Source organism: Alligator mississippiensis, chromosome 4 (assembly GCF_030867095.1).
Source record: "Alligator mississippiensis isolate rAllMis1 chromosome 4, rAllMis1, whole genome shotgun sequence".
In the NCBI taxonomy this organism is placed as follows: Eukaryota; Metazoa; Chordata; order Crocodylia; family Alligatoridae; genus Alligator; species Alligator mississippiensis.
The window spans coordinates 162,751,092-162,769,840 of NC_081827.1; the positions used below are offsets into that span (position 1 = coordinate 162,751,092).

The window sequence follows — 18,749 nt, forward strand, 5'->3', positions numbered from 1 at the left end:
TTTCACTGCTGCATGACATGCCCAATTCTGTTGTGCTGTGTTGCATTGTACTCTTTTCTAGGATCCACTTCATAATTTAGATTTCCATTAACTCCAGTTACCGTGCAGTTCAAAATGTTGTCCTGTGTAATTGCCCCTGATTGTTATAAGGAAGTGGCACAGTACAGTCAGGGAGCCGTTCAAAGACCAGGATTCATTTATTTTCTACCAGTCTTTATCATTCATTTGTTTCTCATCTGTCTCTTGAGCCTGCTTTCACGGAATCTCTACGCAAGCCCTTCCTCTCCTGCCTGACTGGTATGAACTGCCCCAAATTACAGACAACATTCTTGCTCTCTGGAAGCCCAAACTTGTTCTGGATGCTGCTGTGTTCCCTGACTTTTTCTCGTTTTGGGAAGGGGGGAGGTGGAAACCTTTCTAGGAGATTTCAGTCGCTGTTCTATGAAGACACATCCATCACTGATTGCCAGTACAGGCAGTCCTCCAATTTACGACACATTTGGTTCCTGAAAACCGTGCCTTAAGTCAAAACGTTGTAACTCGGAACCAATTTTCTCATAAGAAACAATGTTATCAATGGGGGGATTGGTTCCTGAACCAAGGCCCAATACCCTATTTTCACTAAAAATACCTCAGAATTTTGTACTTGATCAATTATAGATGAGTAATATAGCTACATTAATGTATTTATATTGTAAATAGCAATCATATTGATTTGGAAGGACTTCTTTGAGGTGACTTTGCTGAACTTTTTGAAAGGCTCTTTGTTGGACTTTTTGAAGGGTTCTTGGCTGGAGTCTTCTCCAGAGTCTTAGCTGCAGGTTTTTCTGGAGTCTTGTCTGCTTTCTTAAAGAAAGTGTCCAAGGAAGTTTGGACAGATGTTCTCCAGGGAGATGAACAACGCAGCGAACTTGCGACGTCATGCCAGCGAACATCGGATCAAGCATTGTAAAGTCGAAACTGACATCATAAAGTTGAAACAGGGTGTCAATTTATAAACGGTGTAAGTGCGAAACATTATAACTTGAAACGTTGTAAGTCAAGGACTGCCTGTACTTTTGTTTTTTCCCTCTTGTGGAGGGGTCATTGCCTGTGGTGTTGACTCAAATTTTCGAAACTACGTAAGGGCCATTTTCAAGAGAAACCATCATTAAGACAAGGTTGCATGGGTGCTTTTAAAAATCACATAGGCATGTCTGATAATTTTACCCAATGTCTCTAAAACACATGAAGGCACAGATGCTACAGACTCATGCCTAAGGTCGTGGCTCTTGTCATCAGATGAGTACAACAGACTCTCATCTTTCATTTAAAAACTAAATCTGATATTTGCAAGGAAAAACTGGAGACTAGGGTTTGAGCTTAACCAAGCCAGCAATATTTGCCTGATTTTGTAGAGCGCATGAAACATTCGCTCCAGGTAGTGTGAACTGTGCCATGTTTTTAATGGGAAGTTAGCACCAGGGTATGGAGGGCCCTGCCAGCTCCATTCCAGCAAAGGAGTCCATGTGTGGAAGGAGGGGGAACAGGGCTAACTGCCTGCCATTGTGGGTGGTCAGTCGCTGGTGAGATGAGACTGCTCCCTCTGGGTCTCTCTGTTGCTGCTCTTGTGTCCTTGGGAGAAGAGGAAAAACTTCTGTCACCATTGATCCTAGTTGAAGACAGGGTCACAGCCACAGCTTTGTGGGGGCTCTTTGCTGGAGTGTTCCTAACACCCCAGACAGTTTTAATCCAGAGATGCTTCCAACTGTGTGCACACCTCAGTACTTTTGCCTTCTCAAGTAAAAAAAAACCCAGATAACAGAGCATTTGCTCCATCTTGAGGCTGCTCATATGTACTGCTCTTTTGTGAGCGCACAGTGCTGCAGAGTGTGTGCTGTGGGTTCCCCTGTCACTGGTTAGCAGGCCTGATGAGCTGGCCTGGTCTATGAGGTCTGCCTGGTGCCTTTCTGCTGAGATTTATCTTGGATACCTAAATTATATAGAAAGCTATTTATTGTGTGTGATTCTCCAGGGTAGGGTCAGGTCAGGAAAGGACCAGTAATTGGCTGAGAAATATACTGCCTCTCAATCCTGACAAATTGGTCACTGCCCCTGGTCTCTAAAACAACATCACCTTACAGAACCTCTTCTTTTCCACTCACAAAGGAGTCTTGCTCAAACCCCCCCCATTGACTTTAATGGAGATGCACATCGGTGAGCAAGAGGAAAAATACTAGGTTTAGTTCACACTACTCAGGTAGGGAGGAATTTTAGCAGGTGGCCTGTGGTGAGAACAGGTGACCAGACATGGAGCCTGGTGGGAAATATAAGGGCAGCTGGATCTTGGGAGAGAAGAGCTTGTTAGGAGGATGGAAAGTGGCAACAGGTGTGAGGTGCAAACCTCCACTGCGCAGGAGTCTGCTAGGCAGGAGGCCCTGCCAGGAAAGCTAGAAAGGATGTGAGTCAAAAGCAAGGGTTGTAACCAAGAAGATGCCCTTGATCAAGGGCTGGAAAGATGTCTGAGCCTAGAGTGAGGTGGGCTTGATAGCAGCTGAAAGGCCTGATGGGCTTAAGTAGTTTTGGATAGTAGTTAGCTATGTCCATAATGAGAGCAGTGTTGGCAGGACACCAGGGCTAGGGATAGAAGTTACACATAAATTGGTATAAGTTATCAGAAATCAGTTCAAATCTGTAACACAACAGAAGTTCAGTGCATATAAGCCACTTTTGCAATTGCTGAAACCAGTTTATGATAAACCTGGATGGATGCAGTATTGAACTTAACTGATTTAGGTTAAATTGGCTAAACTTCTGTCCCAGATTCCCTCCAGATTCAAGTTAATGCATAGTCCTCCAACATCCCAGGATGCTTTGCACCTCCCCTGCAAACCTCCCTTCGCAGGATAGGCTGGCCAGCCTTGACCTAGGCTGTCTGCTCCAGCCAGGCAGAAAGTTGTGCTCTAGTGCTCCCCAGCTTCTGGCCTGGGCCACTGCAGGCATGTGGTTGCATTTCAGGAATCAAAAGTGAATGTCTGGTCACTTGCTTATCAATTCAATCTACACATTTTAGATGAATCTGCAAAGATTGAATCGATTCAGCCTTGGGCTTTTTGACTGTGTGTATTTAGCCCAGCTGTGGGGGTTTCACTGATGTGTGATGACAGGTAAACTGAAGTGGCAGCAGGACTCTTACCGTCTTTCAGGAAAGTAGTTCTAAAACCCTTCAGTATCACACTGAAAGAGATGGACAAATTGCCCATCACTCCAGATGCTGAGATCAGGACTGGATGCCTTTTCAAGTGATACAGTCATCATTATCGGCATTAAAGTGAACCCTGTGGGCTAGTGGAAAACAGGGCTCTGCTGTGCTGGGCAATGTATAAACATGAGGAGGAGATGACTTCTTATCACACTCTCTCCACCCAACATGCCAAATTTTCCTAAACTGAAGCTTAGCCAGCAAGAGGCTCAAGGCAGAGAGCACTGGTTTGAGGTTCTTTGGTCTGCCTGACACAGGAAGTCAGACAAGCTGATCACGAGAGTCTCAGAGGACTAAAATTTGGTGAAATGAAGCTCCCACCTCTGTGCTCTCCCTGTTGGCCCGCAGTTGGTCTAGCAGTGCCTGCTGTTAAGCCATTTGGTCCCTTACAATATTTCCTTCATGTGTCAATCACACATTTGGCTACCAGGGGGCTGGGGCCTGTCTTGTGACCTGCAGAGCCCGCCTGTCCAGCTGTTCTTTAACCCCCAGTGCTGTCTCTGGCAGTATGTACAGTATGTTTGTGTATATTATAAACACCAGCTGCCAGCTCCCAGGCATGTTATATGAGGCAGTAACGCGATCACAGGGCTTGGATGTCTTTACCGCCTCTTTGAGCCCAAATTTCATGAGTTATGAATGTTTCACCAGCCCCCGGGTAGGGCTGGAGACAGCCCACTCCCTTGGAGCCAGGACTGATTATGTCTTGGAGGGCAGAGTTTCTCACTGCTGCAGCAGGTCAGTGAGATTGTGTTGACCCAGCACCTCTCTGAGAGCAGTTTCCTAGCTCCCCCTTATGTACCCACTGAAGGGCTGGCTGGCTCCTTCCCTCCCTGCTAGGCTGGCTCTCTGCTTCCTACCCAGGCATGGATGTGGAGCAAAGGTGATTCCTGACTTCCATCAAACATGACCAAACTCCCCCAGCAGTTGAAATGGAAGGGAGCACACACATATGTGGCAAAGCAACAGAGGGTACCTACAAGGGGAGCTGTAAGTCCTACCTTTTGAACAGCCAGGTGTTCATAGGGGAGATTAAGGTCTTAAGGTCCAAATGCATGTTTGCCTGATCTTGCACAGAGGATACAGGATGGTCTCAGAGTGTCTGGAGTCCCGTAATTCGCTTGAGAATCACTGCTGGTGGCAGGAATATTTGGAACAGGGGCCTCTCTCTCTCTCCCCATCCTGAGCACATTGTAGTTCTGGGAAAGGCACTGCTCTCCACAGCTTACTGCCGAATGTAGTAACTCAAAGAGCCATTAAATGCTGCCCCTTTTGCTTTAGGGAGGTGCTATCAGACCCGTTCTCTTTCAAACTAAGTCAGGCTGAGAATCTAGACAGTCTGGGAACCCAGACTGGGTTTAGACTGCAGCTGTCCAACCTGAACCCACCAGATGTCAGTGCTGGGTGGTTCCTGGCCCGTCTGTTCCTGACTTCCGTGCCCTTACAATCTGAGTGCCCGACCTGCTCACAGGCTGTCTGTGCTTCCTCCCATAGGCATGAAGCGACCCTTGAGCCCTTCTCACCATCCTGAGAATGGGATCCGCCTGGTGGAGACAGCAAGCTGCCCACCGAGCCAGTCAGAGCAGCGCATGAAGCGAGAGAAAAAGCACCAGTCGTTCACACTGTGCGAGGTCTGCAATATCCAGCTGAACTCAGCTGCCCAGGCACAGATCCACTACAATGGCAAGTCCCACCAGAAACGCCTCAAGCAGCTCAACAAAGGGAAGGGGCCTACGAGCCAAGGTAGGAGCTTGACCCCTTGGGGCCGATGTCAGCCAGATGGAGGGGCTGGCATGAGGCAGAGCTAACTGTTGCCTGGGCCTTGGCCATTTCAAGCATGGGTTGGAATTACCAATGCCTCATACCCCAATCACTCGGAAGAAGCAGATTTCCTGCACTCCAGAGGTTGTGGTTGTGGTTGCAGTTGCCTCTCTCCTTTCTGAACTGTATTGTATATTGGTAGATTGGATGCAAATAAGAAAAACCACCATCTCAGTCAAGTGCAAATCCAGGGTGGGAGGCAGGGGTGGCATGCCTTGGACCTTCCCTCTCCTCCTCCCCTCCCACCCCCAGAAGCTTCAGATTGAACATCCATCTGTTGCTGATATTCAACATCTGACTTTTCAGCATATTAGCTGGAGCTTGTTGTCAGGCCGGTTTGGCTTCTATGACCCATTACATCAGCCCTCTTCAACACATGGCTTATGTTTGCTGTTTTTTGTTGTCAGTGATTAGGTGGGCGTTCATGTTACTTCTGTCCATGCACAAGAGTGGTCACTAGCACTCTGGGTGTCTTCAAGAGATGGTCATTGTCCGCCTTGGTTTTGTTTGCATGTCTCCTGTAAAGTGGCTGTAATGTTCACCTTTGGTGAGGATGAGGTTACCAATACATGGTTGGGTTGTCAGTGGCTTCTCTGTGGATTCCAGTGTTGTATTGCCCAAGCCATAGGGCACCTGTTTTGTGCAGTTGGTTTGTTCTTTTCATTTCAGTCTCTTGCCTGGTGGATCTTTTGAAACAACTTCAGGTGGGTGCTACTGATTTGAGAAGCTCTCAGATGTTGGCACTAAAGGCTCAGGGTAACATTTTCAAAAGCACATCAGTGCCTTTTTCACATGTGACTTATTTCTGAGTAGCCAAAGTCTTGCTGAAAGTCAGGGGGACTTAGACACTTCTGAAAATTTAACCCTTGTTATTTTCCTATTCACCTCTATCTGAACTAATGTCCCTCTTGAAGCACTGTAAGGCATGCTGGGATGGTCTAAAAGTGCAAATACAGATGTCTCCAATCCATCACAGCTGGCTTTTTATATCCATATGTAAAATTCTTTGCAAGTTTTACTATTTTTATTTCTGTGACAACAATTGGCTCTGCATAGCATGAGCTATGCACATTGTATTTGCACTGACATGTCAAAGAGGATTCCTGAAATAGTCGCCCATGAACTGTGGGTTGTTGTCTGTTATTAGCTCATCTGGAATCCCATGCTGAGCACACAGTGATTTGCAGTGTGCTGTGATATTGCTGCTTAATGTGTTGCACAACAAACAGCTCACTTAAAAGACAAATGGGGAGCTGTCCACTTAAAAGAGGTAATTTTTCCTTTCTAATTCAGACAGGTCTACATTGGCAGTGCCATGAGGGCAGTCTATTTTCAGTTTTGTTCCCTGTTTTCATTGCAAGAATCACTTATGTGAGCTGGCAGCATTTGTGCTTGTTCCAAACAGGACATCAATTTTTTTCTCACATTTCCATACTTATGTGGCCACTATGAGTGAAGCTGAGTGTGTATATCTGACCTCGTACTGTGATATTATGTTGCAATGTCCTTTATATGCAGTCCCCATCAGGATAGCAATTTAATATAAAATCCACGAAACTGCTTGCTGCCAGCACCAATTGATAACACTTCTTTCTGTCAAGAAAGGGGGAAGTGCAGAAAGGGGAAGTGTAGTATAGTACAGTATAGCAGTTGTAGAAAGTTGTAAGTTTTAAGCAGTTCTCTATTTTGTATGGTCAAGTTCCTGGATTTGTTCATCATCTAATTCAAGACTGTCCAACTGGTGGCCTATGGGCTTCATCCAACCTGCAACGTGTTAAAGTGAGGCCTGTGGGCTCCTGTACAGCCTCCACTCCCTGCTTTGCTCCTGATGGTGTGGTAGCAGCTGGAGTCTCTGGGGCAGGCAGCTTGACAGTAAGCTTGCTGCCCACACCATAGGGGTGGGGACATGAGGCAGGGTTTCTCCATGGTTGCAGTAGCAGAGGTCAGGGCAGGTCACGCAAATCACCCACACAGAAGTGGTGGTGGGGATGTGAGGTAAGGCCTCACTATGTGGCTAGAGCAGCAGGGACTCAAGCAGTGGTGGCTGGGGAGGGTGGGCTAAAGCTGCTTGTGCAGCAGAGGGAGGCTGTATGCAGTGGGGGTTCCTGGAGCCTGCATAGCATGCGGCCCCCATGGCACGTGGCTGGGGGCCTGTGACCCGTGTGGCAAGCAGCCCCCAACCACACTGAAGCTGGACAGCCCTGATCTAATTATTACTAAAGGCCTTGATCGTGTTCTGGTTCACAAGAGAGCCATGCAGCCTCCTTCCTGCAGGCAGGCTCAAACATCCACTTGATAATTCAATTACAAGCCTTTCTATGAGGTGCAGAATCACATATTAGCCAGTTGTCAGTTTGCAACACCAATAAATGAATATGTTTCCCTTCAGCTGGACAAAGCCCTTGTTTAAAAAAAAAAAAAAGGAAGCTTGATAAGTCCAAATCTGACTAATGAAGTCTTTGATTTTCTGGCAGCTCATCCAAAATGTGTCATTCCCTTAACGCTTCTCGCCATTAGCAGATAACAGTCTCTTGTGAGCATGTTTTGGTCTTTCATGAGGGGTGACTTCTGTTTGCAAAAAGAGGATGTTCTTATTCATCTCTCTCAAGCTTGGCCTCCAGTTAAATAGTTTCAGAAAGGTTGGAACTTTATGAGGAATGAGGGGTGACATGGATTTGCAAGGACCAGGGTAAAGTTTGGTAACCTAGGTGAGAGGGAGGAGTTCTTGTGAACAGGTGTCATGCCCTCTAGCTCTGCACTTTGTAGGCACCTGTGTGGGACCAGGACTGACTCTGCCTTCTACCCTATCTCCTGGCATTTGCCTAGTTTCTCTTTTTCTGTGTTATGGTTGCAGATTCATTAGCTTAGAAACGGCAAAAGGCAGCTTGTAAACATTGCTTGTTGCATAAATTGAACAGAACTGTTAGAATTTGGAGGATTGGGTGCCATCAGTATCATGTACCAGGAGTTCACACTGCTCACAGCCTGTGGGTCAGGCATATGCAGGAATTCACTACCTGGTTGACAATCCCCCATGAAATGTGGCCCCAGAACTATATATCACAGTAGCACCAAAGCCCCAGCCGAGATTGGGATCCCACCAGGCTGATCCCTATACAGATACAATTGGTCTCTTTCCCAATTGCTATTTATCTAAATAGGGAGTGAGCAACATACAGCCCATGGGCTGAATCCAGCCCATAGCTGCTCCCCGTGGCATCCCCACATGGGGCCAAGCCCTGCCTAGTCATGCCAGGGCAGCCTGCACTGGGCTCCTGCTGGTACCCACAGCCCAGCCCTGGCCAGCACATGCAGCTTTGCAGGGCTGTTCCCAGTGAGGCTGCAGCTGGGTGCTGCTCTGCTCCCCCGGCCTCCAGTGGCAGCTCTGCTCCTGATTTTGTCCCTGCCATGCTGACCTGGCCCACAAGAGCTCATCAAAACTCCCCGTGTGGCCCTCTGGCCCAAATAATTGCCCACCCCTGATCTATGGATAAGGAAGAGAGAGAAGGTAGAAGACAAGAGCTTTGGGTGCAAAGAGAGGAAGAAACTTGTCCAAGGTTACAAAGTATGTTAATGGCAGAACAGGGAATAGAAGTCACGTCCCCAGATGCCCAATCTACTGGAACAAGCAACCTCTCCTTCCTCTGTGGCTGTACCATGTGGTGGGATGGGGTCAAAGCCTTTCCTCATAAGGGTTGAAATCCTCTTTTGCACCAGTTTGCCACTTGTGCATCACTTTGGAGCTCAAATAGAACTGAAGGAGTATTAAGCCTGGCACTGATGCTCTTCACATAGGCATAGGTCTCCCCTAATTTGCACAGGAGCTGTTAAAAGCCTTTATCCCAATTCGCTACTGCAGGGCTAATGAAATGCAAGCTAGTGGTGGTGTTCAGCTTCTGAAGCCCTTTACCTAGCTGATCCTGTGACCTGCCAGTGGCTACATCCCTTTCCTTGTGGTCACTTGGAAATTGCCAGGATGGCAGAACAACCCACTGCTTTTTTTTTTTTATACTGCATTGCTTTCCCCGGAGGAGGGTCCCTGGGTCCTTTTGTAGTCTGCTATGTAGATACGGCTTCAGCTCTTACTCTGTGATCATCTGCAGCTACAGGTCCCCTGAATCAAGCCACCCTTGCTCCCATTATTGAGATCCTAAGTCTATCGACTATTGACTTCATGAGTCCAGCAATACTTGGGGCTTTTTAAAACCCCAGCTCCTGATGTTTTTTCACTATAGCTTCCATTTAAAGAGAAAGAATAAGTTTCTAGTTCTTGTGGGGGGGGACAGGGAGAAAAGTGTGGAAGCACAACCCCTGAGGACTCAGAAATCAGAGGGCGAATAAAGAGCCGCTGACCTATTATTCTTAGGATTTTAAAGCTGATTGAGTGGTTTGGCAGGTGAAAAGTGGGCTGACTTGCAATTTTTTTAACATCTGGGGTTGGCAACATAGGCGCAGTGTTGGGAATTAGAAGGTAACTCCAACACCCTGCTTTGACATCTCTGCCAACCTCCATAAACTTTATGACATCCTTTGGGATTTCTTCTTCCATCATTCACACATGTGTGGGACATTTCATGCCACTGAGTGGTTCTGCTTGCCAGCTGATAACTCAGGGCATGTAGCGAGCAGCAGAGCAGGATGGCAGTCAGGGTTTATGATGTATTAAACCCAAAAGGCTTTTGATATCCCGCCAAGCTGATGGTGGGGTTCTGGTTTGCAGCACCTGTTTCTCCTTGATGCTGTGTCTTGTTAAGGTCTGGTGTTTTCTCCTGAAGGACCCCATTGCCATTTGCTGAGGATGCTCTTGTGGGGACACCCAGCCATCTTGCAGGATGCTAGGATGCGTGGCAGCCTGCCTTGCATCTGCTCTGCGGCTGTGGAAAGGCAGTAATTGCTTTCAGGTCTTGGGCTATTGTTCTTTGGGTGCTGTGGGAAGGAGGGAACTCCAGGGTAAAGCTGACTCAGGTATCTTGCATTCTTTTCATTACTCGGTAATTGCAGGCTGGATTAATGGGCCAAGATCTCAGCTCACAGCAGCTAATTAAAGCACTTATCGCAGGCAGGAGAGTAAAATAAGCAAGAAGCTGGATATGTTGGGAAGGGTGGCAAGGCACTAAGATCACTGCACCGCACCTCAGAGGAAATTATGGGCCAGTGGTGGCACTTTCCTGTTGTTTGTAGCTGTCCTTTTCCTCACTTTGCTGCAGTTTCACCCCAGTCGGCTTTCCCCAAGCTCTAAGTGCCATCTCCTTGAGGTTTCTGTGCTCCTAATAGGGGCTTCTTTCATAGGGAAGTGTGAAAATGACATGAATCCAACCAGGTATCCAGGTTGTAGCCATATTGGTCTAGAGGAAAAAGCAATCAGGGCTCATGGTAAAGGTGATATCTTTTACTAGACCAAGAAGATTTTTGAAAAAAAAAATTCCTTAATTGCAAGCTTTCAGACACAAACACCCTTCATCACGCATTAGAGAAAAGATTGTAAAAGTTCTGCTGGGTAGATATGAAAGTTGATATTGGATGAATACAACCATGTGCTTAAGGTAGGGGCCAGCAAACTTTTCAAGCCATGGACCGGAACAGCCTGGCTCCAGTCTAACATAGGCTGAGTGGCTTTAGTGGCATTTCACAGCAAGGAGGGTTTGCTGTTCCTGCACTGGGGCAGGCCACTGGGAGTTGTACTGGTACCACTTTTCCCATTTCTCCCAGCCCCTTGCTCCCTGGCTGGGGCATGACTGCCTCTTCAAGCTGGAGGGCAGCTGCACCAGGGCTGGGCAGCCGGGAACTGCGCCCATGCTGCTACCACTGCTTCTCCCCAGACCCTTGCTCCCAGGCTGCAGCACAGGTGCAAGTGGGAAACTGTGCTGGTGCCAGACAGTTGGATGTTGCATCTACACTGCTGCTGCTTCTCTCTGCCCCCTGCATCCCCAGAAGCAGCAGAGGCTTAGCTGAAAGCTGCCTGACTCTGGCTCAGTTCTCCACCTTACAGCAAGAAAGCAGGGGGCAGGGAGAAGCTGTGGCAATGAGGGCACAGCCTTCAGATGCCTGCCCCAGCATAGCTCCTCGCTGCCCAGCCACAGCCTGGATAAGGGCAGCAGCAAAGCCCTGTGGCTCCCAAGGCTGCCCTGTGGCTCCCAGATCCAGTGGCTCAGAGGATCAGATCCAGCCCATGCATCATATGTTCCTGACTGCTGCTTTAAGGAGCTAACAAACAATGACTGATGCTTTAATAAAAAGCTAATCCATTGTAGATTCCAAGAGGTGCGTCAGTTGTTTACTACCACAGCTGACAGCCGTCTCTGGCACCTTGTACTGAGGTACCTGTCATCAGCATGCACAGTGCTCTTGGCTATAACATGCTTCTACCATGTTATGCCCTCTGTTGGGGCAGGGGTTGACTTGTGCTCAGCCCAAGGGTTCCTTGCAATTTTAATGGGAATTTCATGCATGAATCCTGGCTGCTGCTTTCAGATTCTCAGTCCTGATCTCATTGCAGTGCTGCAGAAGGCAGGTCGATGGGACATTTTCTAGCAAGACTAGAAATCTTGTTGCCTGTGAGGTGCAGTTTTTATTTTTGCATCATGCCTGACCCACATCAGAGCTCAGATTCTCCTGCCTTCTTGAGAGTAAAAAGTCCTCTGCACCCTAAGCCTTCCTTGCACTCTCCCTTGGTATTGTGAGGAAGGCTCCTCCTGCCTGCTGGTGCAAGGGAGTGTGAGCCAGTTAAGTGGAGTTCCTTGGTGGTAAGTACCAGCCAGGGGCTTCTGAGTGGAGGGGGAGGTGTGGGAGAACAGCCCTCCGTGGGTTTGCTCATAATCAGGGCTGCTCATCTGAATCTGCTGACCTTCCCCATCACCTTTCTTTTCCTGATGGTTGTTTAAAAATGTCATTGCCAGCAACCTTTTCCAGCCTCCTGATGCATGAGTCCAAGAGGGGCACATGCCTGGGAATGACAAATCAGAGCTAGGAACCAGCTGACATGAAGCCTGGTTCCTTGCTGCACTGTTCATTGAATATGGTGCTCTGGGAACCCAGGCTGACTCTAGTTGGTTTAACTTTGTAATGTACCTGAAGTGCCAGAGAAGATGCTGGACTGCCTCAGACAAGGGAGGAAGGGAGTCTGTCCTCCTTTTTGAGACATAGGTACTTCCAAGTCCTTCCTGCTGGCAGGGATCAGGGTGAGAAGGGAGGAGGTACTTGGTACAACCCACTTTGTTGTATCAGTGAGCCTGCTGCAATCCTGTGGCATGAGTGGGACATGGCTTGTGGTTTTAGCACAGTAGGTCCCAGGTCTGACCTTGCCAGCAGGTCCAGCAAAGCCAGTTGTGCTTGTGTTACCTTCGCCTGGCCTGTGGATGTGTTGAAGATCCTATGTCAGCCCTGTGCCAAATCTGTTTGATCACATTTAGGGAAGAACTCCAGTAGTACAGTATTGGTACAATTCTAATTTATTCTCCATGCCCAGTAATCCTCTCCCTCCCCCCGCATCAGACTTTTCCTCAGCTGCACCACCAGCCATCAGCCGCAAATGCCAGAACCTACCAGAGCTAAAATATACCATACATACATTTTTAAATAAGGGCATCAAACTGATTTGTGCCTCTGGATTGGATCTGGACCACAGGGCTCCTTGTGGGCTGGATCTGGACCTGGCAGTGGTGCTATGATGATCTGTGTCCAAGAGTCAAAGGTGTTAACTCAATTGGTTTTTGACCCCTGCCCTGAAACACACCCCACCGAGGCTTCTTTCCCTGGGTTTCAGTAGTGGGCCTTGCCCCCAGATTTCTGACCCCTCCAGGAGCCCTGTGGGGCTGATCCAGCCCATGCACTGTATGTTCGACATTTCTGGTTTAAAACAAGGGCATGAAAATCTCTGGAATCCGGTTACACATGAAATGCTCTTCTCCTCTGCCAGATTTTAGGCCAGACCTTTGCCCAGTGTAAAATGAGTACCAGTATATGGACAAATGAACAAATGGCAGACAGTTTAAAAGAGGTGGGATTTACCGTGGAGCAGCTAACACATGGGAGTCTGTATGCTCCCCTTGCCCCTGCACTAGGTGAAAGCCAGTCTGTGGCAATTGTCCCCCAGTAGGTCACCAGGGCTATTACTACAGTTTATCTGTAACTTAGCACAGGATAAGAGCAAGCACAGGGAGAGTTGCTGTGTGTCAGCTGAAGTAACTCCCTGCTCATTTTAACTTGCTTTGTTCATTCCCATAGGCCCATACCCTGATGCAGCCCCCCTGACTTCAGCAGAGCTGCATCAGTTGTGGACCTGGCTAGGCCTGTGCAAAGCGACAAGTAGCCAATTCGGATTCAGAGATTCAGCCATAGACTATAATAGGGAATTACTAAAATAGCTATAACTTCGTAATTTTTTGCCGATTCAGATGCAAACAGCAGGGATGGTAGCCCCTTCGTAGGGCATGAAGCCTGCCAAGTTCCAAAAAGATAGGTGCAGGGGGTTCTGTGAAAGTGCCCCTCAAACTGTTGAAAGCAAAACTCGTATCACTTGTGCGTGTTGTGGGGTGTAGTTTGTAACTGTGTTGGTCTAAGGACATAGGCAGACAAGGTTCTTTGGGTCAATCTGATATCTTTTATTAGACCAACTCAGATACTTGGAGAAATATATCTTAACAAGCTTTCGGGTTTAAAAACCCCTAGTCAGGCTAAGCATCTGCAGTTGGTGTGTGTGCTCTTCCTGGATGGAATGAATAGTAAAGAAGCCAGAGGCTGGGCTGATACGCAATAAAGCCAGTCAGTGAAAATGTAAATTGAGGCATCAGGGGGTGAGAGACAGGCTGGGAGGGGTGGGGAGAGGGATGTAGCAGTTAAAAGTGGAGCGGTACCTGGGGAGTCAGATGTCAGGTAAGTTATAGTGTGTCATAAATCCAATGCCTATATTGAGTCCATGAGTTTTTGTATCTAGGAGGCTGATGAAGCGAAGGTCATAGGCTCATCTGTGAAAGGTGTTTTGTAAATGCAAACAAGCATCAAACCTCGCTAACTTAATCACCAGAAGCAAACTTCCTATAACCCAAAACACACCAAATGGATCCAGACCATGCCATGACATGAAATGCAAAACTTGCCAACATATTTCTAGTACCCCCACAATTACTACACCCCACAACAGAACCATCACCATTCTTGGATCTTACAGCTGCACCTCCAGAAACATTATGAACCCTGAACAAAGGAGAAAGGCTGGCCACCTGAACCCTGAACAAAGGAGAAGGGCTGGCCATCCAGAGCAAACATCTTCCCAATGCTCTGGGTGACCTTGCTCGCCTTGGGAATGCACCCCACTTTGTCTCTGCCTTTCCTCCACTGGTCCAGGGTGGCCTGCCTCTGCTTTTTGGGAACGGGGGGCTTTGGAGCGAGAGGGGGACTTCTTTTTGGGCATGCTCCCACTGGTGCCAGGCTCAGAAGGAACAAGGGGAAGGGGGTGCTGCTTCTTGAGATGTAGCAGCATTGCCCTGGTGGTGAAGTGTTTCACCTCCTTGCCGCAGCTGATCTGCTTTCGTCAGTGCTGGCAGGTAGCATACCTGAGATCATCTGCCACCTCAAAATGATCTCACACTACACTACCTACCTGCTTCTGGGTTGAGGGTGGGGATCCTGCCTTATCCCCCTCCTCACCAGGCAGAGGCGCAACAATAGGAAGAGCTGAGCCACCTGCCCCTACAACCTCCTCCAAAGTGCCTTCCAGAAGAGACCTGCCTCTAGGGGAACTTGGAGGGGTGTGGAGCACAAAATCGGATTCTCCCTCCTTCCCCAGAATTTCCTTACCTATGTCACTCAGCTCCGCTGCTTCCAGATCCAGCTCCTCCTCTGGCACTGGAAGGCTTATGCTGAGAACTGAAATTGGGGTGAAGACTATCATGCAGGTGCTGGTGGTTATTACTGGTGTTAGTGGAGGTGGTACAGGTGCAAACACCACTTTCACCTCCTTGCTCCCACTAGCAGCAGAAGACTTATCGCGACCAGGAAAGAAGGTGCATCTATTTTTGCCAGGGGGAACTTGCAGCTCTCCCTCTGCCCCCTCTCCCTCTCCTGCCAGAAGATCTAGCACCTGCCTTTCCAGCACGCTTCATAATGTTTGGTGTGCTGCAAAATGTGTGTGTGTGTCTGTAATATATGTTGTGCTTTCCTGCACAGTGATGATACACTGTCAGGGAAAACACAGAAGAGAGGACTAGCTAGCTACCAAGAGACTAGATACCAAGTCAGAGCCTTTCAGATGCTGCTGGTCCAGGAGAGAGACAGCTCACAAAAGGCACAGATCACTTCTCACACAGGCTTATATGTTGTTTCTACATCCCTCCCCCAAAGCACTATGATTGGAAGGAAACTCAGGAAAATCACAGTCACTGGCCAGTTATAGATGTCAACATCAGAGCAGTCTTTCCCCTCCTTTTCCCCCTCCCACTTCTCAGTTTCTGTTTCCTGCATACCTGCCTTCCGAATCTCCGAATCTTTTCCAAATCTTTTCTAAGTTGATTTGGAGGCTTCCAATTTGATTTGGACCTTTTAATGGGTGTCGTGATTCAATTCTGATTCAGAGATTCCGACACCAAATCAGGCCGAATCTCCTCCGAATCGAATCAGCTGCTGAAGTTTCGCACAGCCCTATTATTTACTCTGTAAGCTTCCATGCAAAGGGGCCTGATCCTGGCTGTGCAGGCCATTGTTCAGAAGGTTTGTGGATTGAGCAAGATGCAAAGCTTATTGTAGGGAAAGGCCAAATACAACCTATAAATCCCCATAAGAAGGAGCCCTGGCCAGGGCACTCCCAGTACCCATAGCTGGTTTTTGACTGGAAAAGTGATAGGCCCTGATTGAGCTCATACGAATGACTTTTATGGATACAACTGCCTTTGCTTCCTGAATTCAGCCTGCATTGAACAAGATTGGGGGAACCAGTGACCCTAATGAGAAGACCAAAAGCATTTTGATGCCAGTGACATTGGTCTGTTTGTTGTCATGAGTGAAATCAGTCTTTTGGGACAGGACCAGTGCAAGTCACTTATCTTCAGAATGGGGTTCATCAATCTTTCAGAGCAGTGGGCCAAGTGCTTGTGACTCAGCTGCTACCGTGGGTTGCCAATTATAACCCATCCCCCCAACATAAATCCCCTACTGCTCTGATCCCCTACCAGCTCTGTGCCCGCTTTTGCTTACCAGGTGCTTCTAAAAGCCATGGTGAATGCCAATAGAGAACAGCAAATTCAGCAGCAAAGGCACAGGGCAGGAGGCCTTAGTGCAGCCCCTTTAAATCATCACTTTAACACAACAGCTTTAAAATCACCTCTTTAATGTGGGCCATTTAAATTGCTGCTTTAAAACAGCTTCTTTAATGTGGCCCCTTTAAATCAGTGTCTTCCCCACCACCCCAACTGAATCAGACCTTTGTGAGCTGGATCCTGCCTCTGGGCTGTAGGTTGCTGACCTCTGCTTTAGAACAAGTCTTGAGTGGGATGTGACTGCTTCTTGTACCTTGAGTACCAGGGGTAAACTTCACCTTACGTTACTTAAAAAGCAATGAGCAAACTGTCATGCACTTCTTTAAAGTATGAACATTAGAAGATTAAAGACAACAGGTCATATAAAATAACTAAAAGTTAGATGAAGGCTGAAAGTCCTTCTGAACCAGCATAGTGGCATACAGCTTATCTGCAGCTACATCAAAGCTAACACTTTACAGTTACTGCTAGATTTTTCTCACGCTCTCCCTCTGGCTCCTGTGATGGATTATTTCTGCAAAGACCATAATCACTTACGTTCTGCAGAACAGAGCGCTGGAAAGAATAACTTGGCTAACAGACACAATAATCAGCACCACTGCAATTTATTAACTCTGTGCCTGAAAGATCCGCAGCCAAACTAAACTTGTTCATGGGGAATTTTCTTGTGAGGTAAATCATAGATCTCTGCTGTTGAATATTGAATTTCAGTGCAGGTAGATGCGACAGGGACAAGAAATGCTTTCATGCCTAGGTCACTGGTTCATATTCAAGTTGGGTGGTAGCGACCTGGGTGGGATTTTCTAAAGCCCCCAAATAACCCGCAATTGCAAGTAATTTTGGTGCCTTAGAAAATCCCATCTATTGTTAGACTGCTTTGGAACAGTCCCAGAGGATAGGCACGTACCCATATCTGTCACATGTGCACTATGTGAAATGCTGGAGACATTAACTAATGTTAAGCACTAATACAAGATCTGAACTAGACACAAATCTAATCTTGTCAGTCAAACCTGTATACAGCTAGCCTTGGCCACATGGCTGCACCCTAGCTCATGGGCTCATCTGATCTTACCCACTGTCTCCCCATGTCTCCCCCAAGTCTCCTATAACAGACTTGGGATAACTGTGGTTCTTCTTGCCAAATTTCCCACCAACATTACATCCAGTTTGCACATGGCTCCAGCCTCCAAACTCTGGGTCTCCCACCTGCACCATTCAGGCACTCACCCTGGATGACCATAAAGGTCCCTTCCAGCCTTAAAATCATGGACTAACAGGCATGTCTGTTGGCAGTGTCAGCCAAACAGCTGAAGTCCAAGTGGGCCACACAGACCAAGCCTCCTTTCTGCTCCTAGATGGCCTGTGGTTTGGACAGGATCTGTTGATATTAGTCACAATGGTGGCTTTTGTGCAGGTAGAGACAGAACTCTAGCCTCCAGAGCTGTCAGTCTGACCCCTCAAAGGAAGAGAAAATGTGTGAAGAAGCAACTGGATTAGAGCAGTCCCCAGTCGCTGCTGTAATTAAGTGTCTGCCACTGGTTCTGTTAGGAGGCTTATTTCCAAGGGTTTAACTTACTCAGCCACACATTGGTAAGCTGAGCAGGATATAGGACATGTCAGCATGTTGCAGGGAAATGGTCTAACATCTCATTTGTTTTGTTTTTCCATGTGATGCAATAAGTAGCAAAAGTGTGAGAGAGAGCCTATGTGTGCTGAAATTTCTAGTTGCTCATTCTTTTCCCATGAAGGTGTTGGTACAGAGGCAAGTAGGTGGAAGGCTGGTATCATTCATTCATGCTGTGGCTTGGCCTCATTATGGCTTGCGCTTATTACACATGCCTAATGCACATCAAACTTGTCCTGTGAACAGTTCATTTTAGGGACTTGCTTGTCCTTATCACCAGGCATCCTGGTTTTCTCTGATAAAAAAAAATCCACAATTTTTGGATTAAAAAAAGTATCCCAAAATCCACATTTTTCCATTATTAAAATTAAATGCCACTAATATATCTAGTGGTGTTTCATTTTAATTGCAGAAAAGTGTGGATTTGGAGTTACTTTTTTAAATCTGAAAATTGGGGATTCTTTTTTATCAGAGAAAATCAGGATCCCTGCTTATCACTGTAATATCCACACTTTCATCTTTGGCCTATATAGTCTCCCAGTACCCCTCTATAGCAGGGCAGTGACCTTACTTCCTATTGTATGGAAGGGTAGCTAAGGGCCAGGTCCACAAACACCTTAGGTGTGCATCTCCCACCAAAATCAATGTGAGTAAGGTGCCTAAATACTTTTTCAAATGCTGCCCTAAGAGGAAACTAGGCAGACCAGAAAATTCAAGTAGGGTCTGTCATAGCTCAGGCTAGCAGCTGAATCCCTTGAACTAGACCATAGATTTTGAGGATCTCTGGGATGAGACAGATCACAGTGTACAG

At 47.4% G+C, this 18,749-nt stretch overlaps 1 protein-coding gene across 4 annotated transcripts in view; it reads left to right on the plus strand.

Annotated features, from left to right (window-relative positions):
• Positions 1-18,749, plus strand: part of LOC102573871 (zinc finger protein 385C) — a 240,369-nt gene that overhangs the window by 85,893 nt on the left and 135,727 nt on the right. For all 4 annotated transcript variants that reach the window (XM_059726941.1, XM_059726942.1, XM_019476479.2 and 1 more), the window contains exon 2: positions 4,736-4,984. In XM_059726941.1, the coding sequence (XP_059582924.1) occupies positions 4,736-4,984 (249 nt within the window). The remainder of the gene's footprint in view (positions 1-4,735; positions 4,985-18,749) is intronic.